General features: G+C 47.2%; 1 protein-coding gene and 2 long non-coding RNA genes across 8 annotated transcripts; 2 read left to right on the top strand and 1 right to left on the bottom strand.

Moving 5' to 3' along the window:
- The first annotated feature begins 1,589 nt into the window (after window positions 1–1,589).
- On the top strand, window positions 1,590–3,818 carry LOC127610485 (uncharacterized). Of its 4 annotated transcripts, none has more exons than XR_007964862.1 (5): window positions 1,590–1,923; window positions 2,279–2,387; window positions 2,771–2,848; window positions 3,446–3,587; window positions 3,773–3,818. It is a non-coding gene; the product is annotated as an uncharacterized LOC127610485 (long non-coding RNA). The 4 variants fall into 4 exon arrangements; XR_007964860.1 differs by having other exon boundaries at window positions 1,593–1,923; window positions 2,279–2,381; XR_007964861.1 differs by having other exon boundaries at window positions 1,593–1,927; window positions 2,279–2,381.
- LOC127610486 (uncharacterized) lies at window positions 3,359–12,651 on the bottom strand. 3 transcript variants are annotated; one of them, XR_007964866.1, is made up of 8 exons: window positions 12,524–12,651; window positions 12,223–12,371; window positions 11,630–12,097; window positions 11,025–11,122; window positions 10,787–10,843; window positions 3,766–3,925; window positions 3,637–3,694; window positions 3,359–3,558 (listed from the first exon to the last, which is right to left on the bottom strand). It is a non-coding gene; the product is annotated as an uncharacterized LOC127610486 (long non-coding RNA). The 3 variants fall into 3 exon arrangements; XR_007964864.1 differs by having other exon boundaries at window positions 12,014–12,097; XR_007964865.1 differs by having other exon boundaries at window positions 11,630–12,371.
- Window positions 12,652–13,127: 476 nt separating this feature from the next.
- On the top strand, window positions 13,128–16,131 carry LOC127610471 (homeobox protein SIX3). Its single transcript, XM_052080669.1, has 2 exons — window positions 13,128–14,035; window positions 15,236–16,131. Exons 1-2 carry the CDS (start codon window positions 13,344–13,346, stop codon window positions 15,426–15,428), a joined length of 885 nt encoding a protein of 294 aa, XP_051936629.1. The 5' UTR covers window positions 13,128–13,343; the 3' UTR covers window positions 15,429–16,131.
- The last annotated feature ends 702 nt before the right edge of the window (window positions 16,132–16,833 follow it).

Below are 16,833 nucleotides of genomic sequence, written 5' to 3'. Positions count from 1 at the left end.
CCGACGTGAGACGCGGCCTATGTCTCGCACGCCTCGCATTGTTTGGCGAGGTCGTCGGAGGCGCGACCTTTGAGGACGGAGCCGCGCATTTACCATTAGCAGACGAGTCGCCGCCGGAAAAGGATACACTTAGCCCAATTAAAGATGGGCCCGTTTTTCTTTCCCCTCCCCGTTTCTCCGCCGTGACATTTGAGAGTCGAGTATCCAGGCCTCCCCCCCACCGCCCCCGTTCACACGGCCGCCACTTAGGCCAGGTAGGGAGAGCTCCGCCGCCATCGCCGCATTACAAATGGGCTTCATTCACCAAGGTGAAGTGCACGACGCCGATAAATGCGCTTGCTTGAATGTCAGCGCAGAAGCCATTTGCCGCCACTTGAACGGCCGATTGCAGGAAGGAGGAGGCGGAGTTTGAGACGCACCTGTATAAGGTGGCTAAGACCGGCTCATTTCCGCATGCTTGAGCAATGGAGCCACCTGAGACCTTTTGGCAAAAAACACGGCGGTTGCCAACGATGACTTAATCCTGCCTTTTCTCCTTCCCCGCTCAGGAAGGAAGGAGGAGTACGCCATCCAATATTTACGGCCACAATGGCCTGTCACGAAAACGTTCTGATGATGGAACTTTCCGCGAACACAAAAGTGGACTTGCCCCACGTTCATTCCAAAGAGAGGGAGCGGCCTTGGGAAAAGGCTCCCTCGCCTCTGACCTTAGTTCTCGGGACCTGGAGTGGTGTCTGCTCCGCACACCTGAAGCAGCGAGCAATTTGAATAAGAACCCTGAAATGAAGGCATGCCAGACGATTACTCGTGATGGGATTTTCGGTGATCCGCTTCATTTGGATCGGCTCTTTTAACTGGAGCGTTTCTTTGAAATATTTATGACAACAATATTGCATCCTGCTGACTGAAAAGAGCAACAATTATCAAGCATAGAAATGGCTTTTTACTTATTTTATTGAACATTAAAAAGGGGCTCCAAACAATAAACAAGCAACAAAATGAAACTTCAACCAACAACAATCCAACTTGCTGCATCATAGCAAAAAATAGTGAGCATTAACTGCAATAGCAGCAGTCAAGTCAAGTCAAGTCAAGTCAACAGTATTTATAGAGCACTTTCAAACAGCCATCGCTGCATACAAAGTGCTGTACATGGAGCGATTTAACATATACAATAAACAGTAAGACGAATCAGTAATAAGTAATAAGTAATAAGGCGGTAGAAAGCACCAAGCAGTAAAAACAATAGCAAATCTAAGTCATGCTGAGTCAAACGCCAAAGAATACAAGTGAGTTTTGAGGAGGGATTTAAAGCAGTGAACAAAACATCCAAACCTCCTTGCTTTATTTTCGATTTGCAGTCAACAAAACAAAATACTTCAACTTGGAACACTTCTATTTGCCCAGACATCATCTTTGACGGGACAGATGATAATAATAATAATACATTTTATTTATAAGCGCCTTTCAAGACACCCAAGGACACTTTACAATAACAAAAAAACACCACAAACAATACGCGTTAAGCAGCGGCAGCCAAAACGCGCCAGCGTTCACTCAACCCGGAAGTTAGAAAGATGTTGCCACAATGCACTACAATCTACTCTCCGTTACTTTGATCAAACGGGGGTAGACGGAAGCTCGGTATTTCCACCAGCTCAGTGGATCATCTGCCCTTGAAATCTGTGCTTCTTCAAGATCTGCCCGAATTTAGTGTTTTGTGTTTTCAGCACGCTTGGCTAAGACTGTAAATTCAATTCCGATTGCTTGCCAAACGCCTTTGTGGTTTCCCGGACAGTAGGGGGCGATATGAACTGAAAACATCCAATTCACCAAGAAGAAGAATAAGTACAAGCACAAGAACGGTACCACATCCGGTTCAATGAGTTCAAGTTTTTCCGCTGTCCACAAGGCCTGTTCTCAGTGAGTAATTTAAACATTTTAAACGGACTTCGCACTTTATCTCTGAGTGTATACATGTAGACGATTGGGGAGAGTTATTACGACACGTTGCTCCTTGAATTTTGTTGTTGTGACTCCACGAAAAAAAAACAACGTCAGCAAAGGGGGCAGTGAGCGAGCAAGTGGACCCCAGCTGTCAATCAAAAAACAACCGCGAACAGCGTTTGACTTGAATAGTTTTCTGTACGTTTCCCACAGCAAAGCTGCTATCAGCAGTGGAAGTGTGATGGCTTCACATCGCGGGGGACGGTGGGGGAGCAGATTTGTTTCAAAAGTATTCCCACACCCGTGACTTTGTTCATTTGTTTTTCGAAAGGAGGTTGCTCATTGCACTTGAGGTGCGGGGAGGGGGCCGCGAGTGGATCGCTCAAACAGATTCATTGCGAGTGCGGGCACGTTTGGAAATGGACGGCTTGAAAGTCAAAGTTGAAACTTGGCTTGTAGCCGACGTGTGCACATTTTGAGCATGACGTCTCTGATCCACTCGTTAAAGGACACTTGGATTCTGTCCTTTTTCATCTCAAACTGCTTTAAAGAGCAAAGCGTGTAATGGAAAAGGGGTTAGGACTGCACGACTGTCTGTGTTTTATGTTATGTGTAATATGTTTATTATTTTACTTGATGTGAACTGTTTTGTTAAGCGCTTTGTTACAGCTGCCGCTGTTGTGAAAGAGCCATACAAATCATGTATTGTATTGTATTGTAAAAGTCTGCCACTTTTTGAAGAATGACTCAAATGAAAAAAACTTTTTTTAATGGACTACAGTGTGTGACTTTCCACTTTTGTTTTGTTTTTCTGCCTGACCAGATGAGTCGGATTACTGGGCCAAAGGCGCAGCTGCCAGACTCGGAGGACATGCGAAAGGGACGCCACCCTGAACCTACAGTAAGGCATTTTTAGCTGAAAAAAAAACGACGACCATGTATAGTAAGGCGTTTTTAGACGAAAAAAAGAATTGCGCTTCAGTCACATCAGACAGTCTTTTCACTGTTCCCGTTGGTCTCATGACATGACTCAAAACTCCAGGAATCGAGCTTTGATGTGACCCCAGTGCAAGTTTGAGCTCAAGACTTTGAAAACGTGCTGCAATGCCCGCCCAAAAGCACTCCAATTTGACATCCACCAATCGGAAGGCCCTTATTTGCATAACCCTGCCCACTTTCCAAGTTCTGACCAATCAGAATGTGCAACATTTGCATAACCTAGCCCCTTAAAGCCCATAACCACGCCCTCATTTCCACCAGCATGCATGTTATTGTCATGCTCCACTCACTTTCACGGCTATCAGCATCATTCCAGCCAGGCCACACCCACTTTCCTGGATTTTTCTGCCTGAACTCCAGGACAAAAAATTTTTTTGGGGGGGGGGGAATTTAGAAAGAAACTGAAAATAATTTTTGTTAATGTTGGATTGTGGTGATGTGTTTAAAAATGAAGATGAGTTTAAGTGTTTTTTGTAATCAAGCTTTATTTCTTTTGCAGAATAGACAATCACAAAAGCAGAGGAAAAAAGTTGCAAGTTGGATGGCAGTCTGCTTGTTGCTGGGCGCCGAAGTGGTCAGCTCTTAGGAAAAACGTGGGACAGGTGTGTTGACCTGAGAGGAAAGGCATCCGTGAGTTACACGTAAGTCAATTTCTTGTGCAGGCAAAGATGTGTTGGGCATGAAACTGACCAGGGAGATAGACTGTTGGGTCTTTCGAGAGCAGGAAGCCGATCATGTTTACTGCTACCTGGGGGAGAAAAAAACCAAGTCCAAAAAGTAGTCATGATGGTGCATTGAACGAGTGTAAATGTCTCCTACTTTTCAGGCTCGCTCAAAGTTTGACTTCAGCACCTTGCGAATAACAGAAAGAAGAGCAAAAGGTGTTGCCTGCAGGTCTGTGCTCGTAGGTGGACTCTGGCGGTGAGCAGGTGACTCCCTCTTGTGGCACGGAGGACCCAGGAACAATCTTCCTTTAATTCTGAAAAATGAAATGAAGCTTGTTGTGTCGGGTCTGTCTCAGTGACAGACTCAGGCTGCTGCTGTCTTCTTCTGTGATCGAAACGGAGGACATTCCACAAATTGCACCCTATTAAAAATATTCTTCAGTGTCTTTTGTGCCTTTTTTCACTTTTGAATTATTCCGCGGGCCTGATCAAACCTCCTTGCTGGCCGGTTCCGGCCCTGTTTTATACACCCCTGATGAATAGTGAGGCGTTTTTAGCCGAAAAAAACGACAATGTATAGTAAGGTGTTTTTAGTCGAAAAAAACAACCATGCATAGTAAGGCGTTTTTAGTCGAAAAAAACGACCATGTATAGTAAGGCGTTTTTAGCTGAAAAAAAACGACCATGTATAGTAAGGCGTTTTTAGCCGAAAAATACGACCATGTATAGTAAGGCGTTTTTAGCCGAAAAAAACGAGCATGTATAGAAAGGCGTTTTTAGCCGGAAAAAACAACGATGTACAGTAAGGTGTTTTTCAACGAAAAAAAACGACCATGTATATAGGAAGGCGTTTTTAGACCAAAAAAAACGACCATGTATAGTAAGGCCTTTTTAGACCAAAAAAAACGACCATGTATAGTAAGGCGTTTTTAGACCAAAAAAAACGACCATGTATAGTAAGGCATTTTTAGACGAAAAAAACGACCATGTATAGTAAGGCATTTTTAGACGAAAAAAACGACCATGTGTAGTAAGGCATTTTTAGACGAAAAAAACGACAATGTATAGTAAGGCGTTTTTAGACCAAAAAAAACGACCATGTATAGTAAGGCATTTTTAGACGAAAAAAACGACCATGTATAGTAAGGCATTTTTAGACGAAAAAAACGACCATGTGTAGTAAGGCATTTTTAGACGAAAAAAACGACAATGTATAGTAAGGCGTTTTTAGACCAAAAAAAACGACCATGTATAGTAAGGCGTTTTTAGCCGAAAAAAACGACCATGTACAGTAAGGTGTTTTTAGACGAAAAAAACGACCATGTATAGTAAGGCGTTTTTAGATGAAAAAAACAACCATGTATAGTAAGGCGTTTTTAGACCAAAAAAAAAGACCATGTATAGTAAGGCGTTTTTAGACCAAAAAAAAAAGACCATGTATAGTAAGGCGTTTTTAGCTCTAAAAATATACAAGGTCGTTTTTTTCGGCTAAAAACGCCTTACTAAACATGGTCGTTTTTTTTGGTCTAAAAACGCCTTACTATACATGGTCGTTTTTTTTCGGCTAAAAACGCCTTACTATACATGGTCGTTTTTTTTTGGTCTAAAAACGCCTTACTATACATGGTTGTTTTTTTCATCTAAAAACGCCTTACTATACATGGTCGTTTATTTCAGTGAAAAACGCCTTACTATACATGGTTGTTTTTTTCATCTAAAAACGCCTTACTATACATGGTCGTTTTTTTCGTCTAAAAACGCCTTACTATACATGGTCGTTTTTTTCGTCTAAAAACGCCTTACTATACATGGTCTTTTTTTTGGTCTAAAAACGCCTTACTATACATGGTCGTATTTTTCGGCTAAAAACGCCTTACTATACATGGTCGTTTTTTTCAGCTAAAAACGCCTTACTATACATGGTCGTTTTTTTCGACTAAAAACGCCTTACTATGCATGGTCGTTTTTTTCGTCTAAAAACGCCTTACTATACATGGTCTTTTTTTTGGTCTAAAAACGCCTTACTATACATGGTTGTTTTTTTCATCTAAAAACGCCTTACTATACATGGTCGTTTTATTCGGCTAAAAACGCCTTACTGTACATGGTCGTTTTTTTCATCTAAAAACGCCTTACTATACATGGTCGTGTTTTTTTGGTCTAAAAAGGCCTTACTATACATGGTCGTTTTTTTCGTCTAAAAACGCCTTACTGTACATCGGTGTTTTTTCCGTCTAAAAACGCCTTTTTTGGTCGGAAAAAAAGAAATAATAACCACCAATCTTTGTCAATTCATTTCTGAAATGGTCTTTTGTGAATACAAGTCTGTCGCTGTCGGAGCCAAAATGAAAATGAGTTTGTAGCACCAACTTGTTTTGGAGAAGATTTAGTGCGCATGCCTGCGTGGACCTTTATTTGCAGCTGAAGCTCTCGTGGTCAATCTTCTGAGCATCGCCAGCCTGGTCAATTTGGGCTCAGCTTCATCCGCTTTCATTCCAAATTGTCAAAGCGGCAAAATGCCGGCAAGAATGCGCTGGGAGCGTTTTGACACCCGTCGACGGAAGACAACGCGGATTCCATTGAAGCTCCTTCTTTCCGTGAATGCATATGGTCTCAGGTGATACGCGACGTGCGGCGGAATATTCCGAGAACAAGCGAATCGGTCGTTGCGCTCATCCTCCGTGAAATAACGTGTTCCGTGGAAACAAACAAACAAAAAGAAAAAAAAAGCGATTGGGGCATCCGGTGTCAAAAAAGAAACCACTTACCTGCACCAAAGGTAATTTGTAACCTTAGCAACCGCTTGTGAAAATTGAATGGGGGATTAGAAACGGCTGGGAACAACGCGCACACACTCCCACGTATCGCGCGCGCGCACGCACGTGTGTCTATCTATATAAGACGCAGAAATGGTCTGACTTCAAATCATACAAGAAGAGTTACACACGGACACCAAAAGAACAAGTGATGTTGATAAATAGATGTTTTTTTTTTATTTAAATCCTGATTAAAAGAATCGCAACGTTCATTTGATTTCATTCTCCAACGTCATACATGCGGCCCGAGAATCCCGCAGGCCTCTGCTGAAAGCTCCCCGGTGACTGCACGTTGTGACAAACTTTTCCCTTCTCGGTCTTTTGGCTCAATTTGGAAGAAAATTTGGAACAGTGTGACGTTGCCAGAGTCTCAACGTCACCAAACATGGCGCCTTTTGACAGGAAAAAAAATCCAAAATCGGAAATAAATAATAAGCAAATAAGCCTTGACCATGGACCATTCTTGGAGACGCCACTGTGTCTCTTCCCGCATCTTTTCGGCATTGTTGCGTTTTATTTGACGGGTGTGTGTCCAGGATTTTGGGGCGGTTTTTTTTCTCTTTTGAAACGTGAAATTGAGCACGTGTGTGTGTGTGTTTTAACGTGAAATGTGCTTTTTCTTCTTGCGGGGGGTCAAACGTTGGTGTAGAGCGGCAGGTTTGGCGGCCAGGCTCAAAATAGAAGCGGCAAATTCACCCCAAACATTCCGCGCCATGTCAAAAGCGCCAAGCTGCTTCTCGGTCCTCGCGTGACGCGGGGAGGCTGCTTGACTTCCTGTTGGGGGAGGGCGGGGGTGGGTGGGAACACATTTCATAAAAGGGGCAAAAACAAACGTCTCGATGGTGGGTGTGGGGGTGGGGGGGGGCATCCACCTGCATAGGAAGGAAGGTCACTTGTGTGGGTGGGTTTGGTGTGGGTGGCGGGGGGGTCACGTAGAAGCTGTGGACATGTGACTTTAACCTCGCCGTGAACTTCACCTTCCGACGACTTCCCATTACCGCTGCACGACATTCGTTTTCGGTTTTTTTAAAATTCTCTATTGCTACAAAACCACATTTGTAATTTGGATCGAAAAATGTCAGCACGTCATCATGGTGACGACGGAGCCGCTTTCTTTTTCCCCAATAAGATCTCGGGCGTACGAGAAAGAAGAGAAGCCACGAGGTGCACGTCAATACTGAACAATGGACGATGACGAGATGAGAAAGGAGCGCGCTTCCAAATATCTCAATCAACAATTTGATCTCATGACAACAAGGATTGATTGGAGTGCCACTTGGAGAACGATTACAAGATATGACAAGAATTGTCATCGTCACAAAAATTAAAAAATAGGATTGTGAGGCCTTACAATGGGGGGGGACCCCCCTCCGATCCCCCACGAAAAATAAAGTTGAAATGTGAGGTTTAGTCCAATGTTTTCGTTTGATTTGAGTTCCCCAATAATGATCATTCTAATGGTGATCATCTCCGGGTGTTCTCGTGCGCTCCGTTGCTTGCATTCATGTTCATGAGGGCTTGGGGGCGAGGGCTTGGGGCGGGTCTCCGTCCGCGGGAGACGCGCAAGTGCAGCTGCCACGCATGAATGTTTGATCAAGTCGCCTGGAAAATCTCTCCCTTAGAAATCCGCGTCGAGATCCGCGGCCGCGCCGTCACATGTGCGGGCGGGCACCACGCGATCAATGAATGAAGACTTGCAAGAAGGCGGCGAAGAAGCAGGGCGGGGGGTGCGAGTGCTCGTCTTTTGCCCGCTCTGCGCGCCGATTTAATTTCTTCAAATCCTAATGAAATCCTTTGCGGGCTGTGCGGAATTGAACCTGGGTTTGCCCCCCCTGCTCCGAAACCACTAAATAAATGCGCCCTACATCGATGATGTCCGATAGACGATATATCGTCGTCATTTGAAGACGCTTGTTGCTGAACGCAAGAGAACCAAGAAGCCGCCTCGGAGAATGCATCTTGAAGGGCGGGCCTCCGCCGTGGCGTCCTGCTGAAATCGGATCGAGCGGACGCTCGTTTTTTTTTTTTTATGATAATCCTCATCGGCGACGGCCTCGCCCCATTCCTTTCGTTCGATTCTGTTGTCCGCCAACACTTTAGCCGTCGTCCCGTATGAACCGATTGCCGTTGACCACGTGGACGCAGCTGAAAAACGCTCCCTTCCCCGTGGGGAAGGGAGCGCGGCCATGTGCGGCCTGTGACGGCGCCTTCGCTTTCTGCAACAGTCTTCAATCTTGCACGACTGAACCGCCGCACTTTAGTCTTGCACTTTGCGGCACATCCGCTGCCCGCGTACCGTATGACGATTTGATTTCGGAGCCATTTCGAGCACTGACGGCCGAATGAGCGCCGATCAGTAGCGGTGACCTCCAAGTCCGGAGTTGGAATTGGAAATGTGCGCATTTCGGGAGGCCACCTGTTTATGCCTCGCGGTGGCGGGAGCAGAGGAGGCCTAATTGATTCTTAAGTGGTGTCTCTAAGGAGGAAAAGAGGGCTTGGGTGGGGGAGGGGACTGAAGGGGGGGCACCATTCACCATTTCAGGGAGCGCCGCGTGTGTACCTGACTGGATGCGCGAGGATGGGAGGAGAGGAGCGAATCAGAGTCGGAGGGTTCAATGCGAAGGATGCTGCTCCTCGATGAAATGATATTAAAATTGCTATTCACGTTTCAGATACACACGCTAACCATCACCGCCGCCAGCTATATTTTTCAGTGTGACTCCGCAGAACCGTTGAAACACTGAAAAAAAAAAACACATAAAAATACGGCCCGCGGGCCGGAACCAACCCGCCAGTGGGCGCAAATGCAGTGGTTCAGTCAAAATAACTGTTGTTACTCATTTTGTCCAATGGAGGGCGCACCGACGGACATTTCAATAACGGTCTCCATCAATGATCTTGCAAAGTTTACTTTTTCAAGTTGATAACTTGCTTCCGAGCGCTAAACCGCATTCAACGCGCTAATGCAAATCAGTGAGTAAACATGAATTCGACTTTAATCATAAAATAAAACCATGACCCCCAAAAACAAGCAGAAATCATCGCCGGTGAGAGATTGTAAAGTGAACTTGCTCCTCTACACCGCGGCAAGAAGCCTGCCGGCGTGTCAAGCCTCATTCAGCACACAATGGCGGATCCATCACGCTGGTGACACACACTGCCAAGCAGCCCCCCACCCTTCACCACCCGCCACCCTCAACACACAAACACACTCATACACGTCACCTTCTCTGCATAGAACTGACTAATGACGCAGACGTGCAAATTCTTCTTTGCAGACCTGTAGTAAGAGAAGCCGTCCTCCGTGCTTGTGTATATATATATATATACTGTACATATATTTATATGTATGTACAGTATATATAGAATGTTATATTAGAATGATATATATTATATATTATATTAGGATCCCTCCATTGAGACCAACTTGGAGGAATTTTTGTCCGAATCTTCATTAGAAGTTGACACAATGTAAATCTTAATGTTGAGGAGGGTCTTGTGTGGTGGGGAAGCAGGCGGGGTCGACTTGGGAGGGTGGTGGTGGTGGGGGGGGAACCCCTCATTAACTGTCGCTAACAAGCCGTGTAAATACACTGATTGGACAGCTCGGATACAAGCGCGCGGCCCTGCCAGGAAGTGCCCCTAATGAGGGCACACAATGCAAAGCGCATACAAGAAGAAGAAGAAGAAGAAGAAAAAGAAGCAGACTGGAGGGGTGGGGTTGGGGGGGGCTGGGCAAGAAGAAAAGAGGGAGAGAAATGTTTGAAACTTTCTGTTGCGACTTCTGCCGCGTTTCGAATTTTTTTTTTTCTTGGTTCATTTTACAAGTCTCGTCAATATCGCGAGGCATGAAAACGCCAACGCGACATGTTGTGCACGTTTGATGTGTAAAAAAATGTTTAAAAGAAAAAACGAAAAACACTTGCCCGTTCAAATAACACTGCCGGAAATGTAAATTGGAGAATTGAAAACAGCAATTATTATTTTCGGGAGTTATACCGCCAAATATTAGCATCAATATTATATATTTATAAGAATAATGACACACTGGGAAGGGAAGTGCAAATGAAATAAAACGGCAATTAAAAATCAAACGATTGAACTTTACGTTCACGTCAGCCCGAAAATTCAAATAAAGACTCTCGAACGTTGCAGAAAATCGGCGCGCTTGGAAACACACTTAAAAAAAAGCTTTAATGCAAGTTTCTTTTGCACACGCAATAGAGAAACAAGAAACGACTCCTTATTTGCTCATTTGTCATCGATGTGCCTTTTCCAGAATTAAACCAGCGCATAGGCAGCAATTAGTCGTTTTCTGTGGGTTTTTTTTAAACACTTGACATTTGAAGGGATACTCACGTGGGGCCGCCGTATAATTCCCACCTTGTCCACAAATGCAACGCTGCATTACAAGCGCTAAAAAAAAGAAAAATGAAACACATTTCAACACAAAAATCATTCGGAATTACAAACAACCAAGATGTGCAAGTTCAAATCGCACATACACACACACACACACACACAGACATGCATGCAAAAAAAACCAAAAAACAAATTCCAAGAGACTTTGCGCCAAATTGAACAAAATATTTCTTACCGTATTGATGATGCGTATGCTCCCTCCGTGTGTGCTGCCGCACTGTGTGGCCAAGCAGGGTCCTGCGTGTGCGCGCGTGCGCGCGTGCGTGGCTACATCTGCACGCGCACAGATAGTGAGAGAGAGAGAGAGAGAGAGAGAGAGAGAGAAAAAAATATTCACAGGAAGAAAATAGCAAGGAGTTGCATTTGTGACCTCTCTGGCTTCTTCTTCGTCTTCTCGTGACGTCACATGCCCCATCTCATCCACTTTGCAGGAGCAAGATTGGAGCGTCGCAGCGACGATAACTAATAAGAATTGTCCCAAGCGGGGTGCACTGAGGATTTAAAACTACAACACACACACACACACACACACATAGCACACAGCAATCTGCCCCCCGCTGCTCGGAACATTGAGCAAGCCCTGGGATAAACACACAATTAGCGGCAGGTGAATAAACTTGTTTGGGAGGGGTGTTAATTACAAGCTTAACGTAAACAAAAGGCGCGTAGAAGAATGTGCAATGCTAATTGCACCCCCCCCCCCACCACCACCACCACCCCCAAAGCAGCCACCCACCACCCACCACTGGCACCCTTTCCCATTCAGGTTTTACATTTCACCTCTTGTCCGCTCTAGCAGCGATTTCCGAATTGCCTGCGAGGGTTGAAAACAAAAAAAAAAAGGTGTCCTGCACGAATGTCAGATAAGACCCGCAGCTTGACGTTGGAGTGGCGCGCTAGGAAATTGGAGCGCCGGTCAGGTAAGGAGGCTTTGCATTATGCGCCTCTGCTAAGCCCTTCACTAGTGACTTCATTTGGGGCGAGGCGTATTGAAGGCTTGCAGCTTGAACCCCAGCGTGAAAATACCGCCTTTTACTTCCACTACGAGGAGGAGCCCCACCTGCACCCCCCCCCCCCCACACACACAGCCCCTCCCTAGCATGTCCATCTCCTTCCATCCCAAATAATGACTTCCCTTCTCTGAGTTGACGTCGAGCAACTCACCCAAATGTCCTCACGCGGAGCAGCTCGCATGCACGGCTTCGAGTCCAGCTTGTGAAAGTTTGTGGCGCGGGACAAGGTGCACATCTAGAAACACAGAGCGGAGGATAAGTTTTGAATTCCGCAACGATTTGCGGCAAAGGCGGCTTAGGATCATTATGTCAGCTTTCCGCCGTTCGGATTAGGCGGCGGCGGCGGCGGCGGCGGCTCACAATGCGCGTCACTATGCCTCCATCGGCGCGATTTTGACACCCGGGGTTGAATATGAGCCACAAGCATGAAAATCACACCGAGCGCCGCGGCTACCGCACTAAGCCGAGTCCTGTGACCGTGGAGATGTGGACATGGATCGGGTCCTTAGCTGCAAGAAGAAAAAAAAACAGAGGGGGTGGGGAGGGAGGGAGGGGGGGCATCAGAAGTCACACATGAGCAGCGAGGTTTCTTAACTTGGAGGCTTGTTGGGTGGGGGGGGGGGGGATGAGGTGAGGTGAGGTGAGGTGAGGCGGGACCAACCGAGTTAGCCGGCCCGGACGCGAGCAGGGGGAAGCGGCGTCACATCGCAGCATGCACCGGGACCACCACCGCAGTCGATCCGGAGCACCTCTGCTAACAAAGTCACAACCAAACACACACAAATAAAGTTGACGTGATGAGGTTTTTTTTTTCTTTGTGGTCCACTCGTCGCCCTCATTTGGAGGCCGCCGTGCCTCTCCGGCCTGTCGTCCCGCCACGCGTATTTTCTTCATCCGTTGTTGTTATTTGAAAACTACTTTCAGCAGCCCCGCGAAAAGATGGCAATAATATTCCAGCCCGTCATTCCGTGCCGCGACCAAAGGGCTGGGATGTATAAAAAGGGGAGGGAGGGGAGGGGGTAGGGGGCGGGGGCAGGGGCGGGGGTTGCCGTGGCGATGGAAGACTCCGATAACCCCCCGCGCGCGCGGCACCGGTGGTGAAAGCCTCGCGCTTACGTACTGGCTAATGATTGGCACGCTTGACAGTGATTGGCAGCGGCGCCATGGCAACGGCGCGGCGACACCAAGAAGACCAATAGAAAAGGGAAACAAAAATGTTTCAATGCTACACTCAACGGCGGATTTAGGGGGGAGATATTATGCGGCCGGTGTCATTAGGCGATAGCCATTGAATCATTCGATCTGCTTTTTTTTTTTTTCCTTCTTCCTCTCCCCCTTTTCCCCCTTCCTTCTTCTGGGGGGTCAGACGCGCAACTCGGCCGCGCTGGCTGCTGGCGTCGGGCTGGTCGGCCCCCGTATTTCTTTTTTTTTCTTCTCTTCCTTCTTCTCCGTAGTCGGGCTGCGTCTCTCCGGCGATTTCCATGGTTTTCCGATCGCCTTTAGAGCTTTATCCCTCCCACTTCTTCCTGCCCAACTTCGCCGATCGCCCGCTGCTCCTGGCGAACGGCGCGCCGGCCGCCCGCTCCCCGGAAGACTTGTCCATGTTCCAGCTACCCACGCTCAACTTCTCCCCGGAGCAGGTGGCGAGCGTCTGCGAGACGCTGGAGGAGACGGGCGACATCGAGCGGCTGGGCCGCTTCCTGTGGTCGCTGCCCGTGGCGCCGGGCGCCTGCGAGGCCATCAACAAGCACGAGTCCATCCTGCGCGCCCGCGCCGTGGTGGCCTTCCACACGGGCAACTTCCGCGACCTCTACCACATCCTGGAGAACCACAAGTTCACCAAGGACTCGCACGGCAAGCTGCAGGCCATGTGGCTGGAGGCGCACTACCAGGAGGCCGAGAAGCTGCGCGGGCGCCCGCTGGGTCCCGTGGACAAGTACCGCGTGCGCAAGAAGTTCCCGCTGCCTCGGACCATCTGGGACGGCGAGCAGAAGACGCACTGTTTCAAGGAGCGGACGCGGAGCCTGCTGCGGGAGTGGTACCTGCAGGACCCCTACCCCAACCCCAGCAAGAAAAGGGAACTGGCGCAAGCCACCGGACTCACCCCCACACAGGTCGGCAACTGGTTCAAGAACCGGAGGCAACGAGACAGAGCCGCGGCGGCCAAAAACAGGTCGGTCGCTCGCTCGCACGCACGCACGCACGCGCGCCGATCCACTTGCCGCTGCGCGTCCGCGTTCCCCGACCGAGCCGGAGCGGCCGGCCGGCCGATGCCGGCTGCCCGGCAAGGGAGCGCCTTGGGGCGGCCGCGGATTTGTGGACGTCCCTCCGAACGTCCCCCATGCAAGTGTCCCAACACTCGCGTTGGGCGGAAATTATTTTGTTTTGTTTTTTTAATTAAAATAAATTTTAAAAAAAGAATACACGAGAATGCACACAACCGAAACACAGAAAATCAAACCGAAATGTCCGATCAAATCAAATGACCGGCCAATGTGACGATCACTCGATCGTGCCGACACGGTTTGACGAAACGCGGTGAAAATGTGAGTCTTGCCCTTTTTTTGCACGGTATCGCCGAAATATCGCCCTCTTTAATACTGTTCGTGCTGGTCGAAAGGTAATACCGCATAGCTGAAATATTTCGAGAGAGAGCTAACAATGGAGGGAGAAAATAGTTTCGTGTGGAAGACGCATGGTTATTTGCTTTTTTTTTTCGAGCCGAAATGTGGCGCAATTCGTCCATTCGCGAGCATATCAAAAAAATAAATAAAAATCTGACAGCGAAAAACAAAGAGGGTGAAAATCATCCAACTCCTCGTGGTGTGGGCTTTCGACGTCACTTTGCATGGTGATCGAGGAAGATGACCCCGCGCAGGGGATCACGCAAAAAAAAAAAAAATCCTTTTGGGTATTTCAGAGCATTTGCGGACTAGGCTGCATTCATAACATCAAGTATGCTATCGCCGCGCTCGTAATGGATTAAAAAAGCGCCAGCGACCCACCACCGAGATGAGCTGCAGGCGGTCTCCCCGCCGCACATTTCCGCAGTTATTATCAGGAGTGCGTTGGCGAGCAACGTTTTAGGATGATTGCCGCCGCGAGCGGCCGCACGTCACTCGCGGCAAACCCGACAAAGTGTCATCTGCACTAGTTGCGTTTGAATGGGGCCCGCTTCTGGAGAAAAAAAAAACAACAAAACAATTCAAAAAGCTTTGCACACTTATTTCGCAAAAGGGCGAGCTCGACGAGGAGGCCCGCGGATGGTGAAAGAGCCTTGTTTTTTCAGTGGGTGGGGGTGGGGGGTGGTGGAAAGGGAAAAAACGAAAAGCTGACTCGCCCCTTTGTGCCCCGGCGTCTCTCTTTGGCTCAGGCTGCAGCACCAAGCCATGGGAGCGGGCGCCATGAGGTCGCTGTCCGAGGCCGGCCTGACCCCTCACAGCTCGGCCGAGTCGCCGTCGACGGCGGCCAGTCCCACCACCAGCGTGTCGAGCGCCACGGAGCGCGCCGACGCCGGCACGTCCATCCTCTCCGTCACCTCCAGCGACTCCGAGTGCGACGTATGATAGCAAACGGCCACGCCGAAAGAGAATTATCCACAGGACCTGAGAGGAAAAACAAAAACAACAACAACAACAACAACAACGGACTCGGATGGAGGAGTCACAAGGACCGATCGCTATAAATATGACGTAAAAAAAAAAGATACTGCACGTGTTTGTTTGTTACTTGGTGGGTTTTTTTTTGTTTTTTTGTTTTTTGAATGAGAAACGCTTTGAAAAAGACAAAAAAGGAGCCAACGCTTGACGCCCTTCTTCGTCGTCTTCATCACACGCCAACAATACTCAACTTGCATGAACAGTCCCTTGTTTTGATTTTTAAATTTTTTTTAAATTATGAAATGGGATTCTTTTGCATCCAGAGGAGCAACGAGCAGAGGGAATTCAAAAGGTTTGGACCCTTTATTTTTGGGATGATGTCACGCAGACCAGATGGGGTTTTTCTTTTTCTTTTTTTTTTTTGTTCATCAGACAATCATTTCAAGTCGTAAGCACCTTTTTTTGTTGTTGTTGTTCCAAAAAAAAAAAGAGAAAATCTTTTTCTCCTTCGTCACCGTCTGCCTGCGCGGGGCCAAAACAATGTATGAGATTTTTATTTTCGATATATTTTTTGGGGTGGGGGGGAGGGTGGGGGTTTTAATATGGGAGGATGTCGCTTTAAGCGAAGAAGAAAATGACAAGGGCATCCCTCTCCCGCGCTGTAATATATACAGTGCCCTCCATAATTATTGGCACCCCTGGTTGAGATGTGTTTTTTAGCTTCCAATTATTTTATTTTTTTTCTAAATAATATGGGACCTTAATGGAAAAAAAGAGAAAAATCCAACCTTCAATACAAGTGCATTTATTCAGTGGGGAAAAAATCCCACATAAAGAAATAATTATTTGACATCAAATCACCTGTTCCACAATTATTGGCACCCTTAACAATTCCCAGGAAATAAATATAATTGAAGCATTTCTGTCATTTCTACAGTAGTTTACAAAGTTTACCAGAGTATGTAGGAACATTTAATTAGTAATTCATCACTTCCTGTCTCCCTGGGGTATAAATATGACGTGACACCGAGGCCATTTCTCTTATCCACTCTTAAACATGGGAAAGACAAAGGAACACAGCATACAAGTGAGGCAGATGTGCGTCGACCTTCACAGGTCAGGCAGAGGCTACAAGAAGATTGCCACTCAACTGCAGCTGCCCATATCCACTGTGAGAGGAATAATTAAGAAGTTCAAAACAACTGGAACAGTGGTAAACAAGCCTGGACGAGGAGCCAAGTTTATTTTGCCACCACGCACAGTGAGGAGGATGGTAAGAGAAATCAAAAGATCTCCAAAGCTCACTGTTACAGAATTACAACAAATGGTAGCATCCTGGGGTCACAAAGTCTCCAAATCAACCATCAGGCGC

Source organism: Hippocampus zosterae, chromosome 11 (genome assembly GCF_025434085.1).
Source record: "Hippocampus zosterae strain Florida chromosome 11, ASM2543408v3, whole genome shotgun sequence".
In the NCBI taxonomy this organism is placed as follows: Eukaryota; Metazoa; Chordata; class Actinopteri; order Syngnathiformes; family Syngnathidae; genus Hippocampus; species Hippocampus zosterae.
Note: the sequence above shows the minus strand (reverse complement) of the source record. Positions and strands in the feature narration are given on the sequence as shown.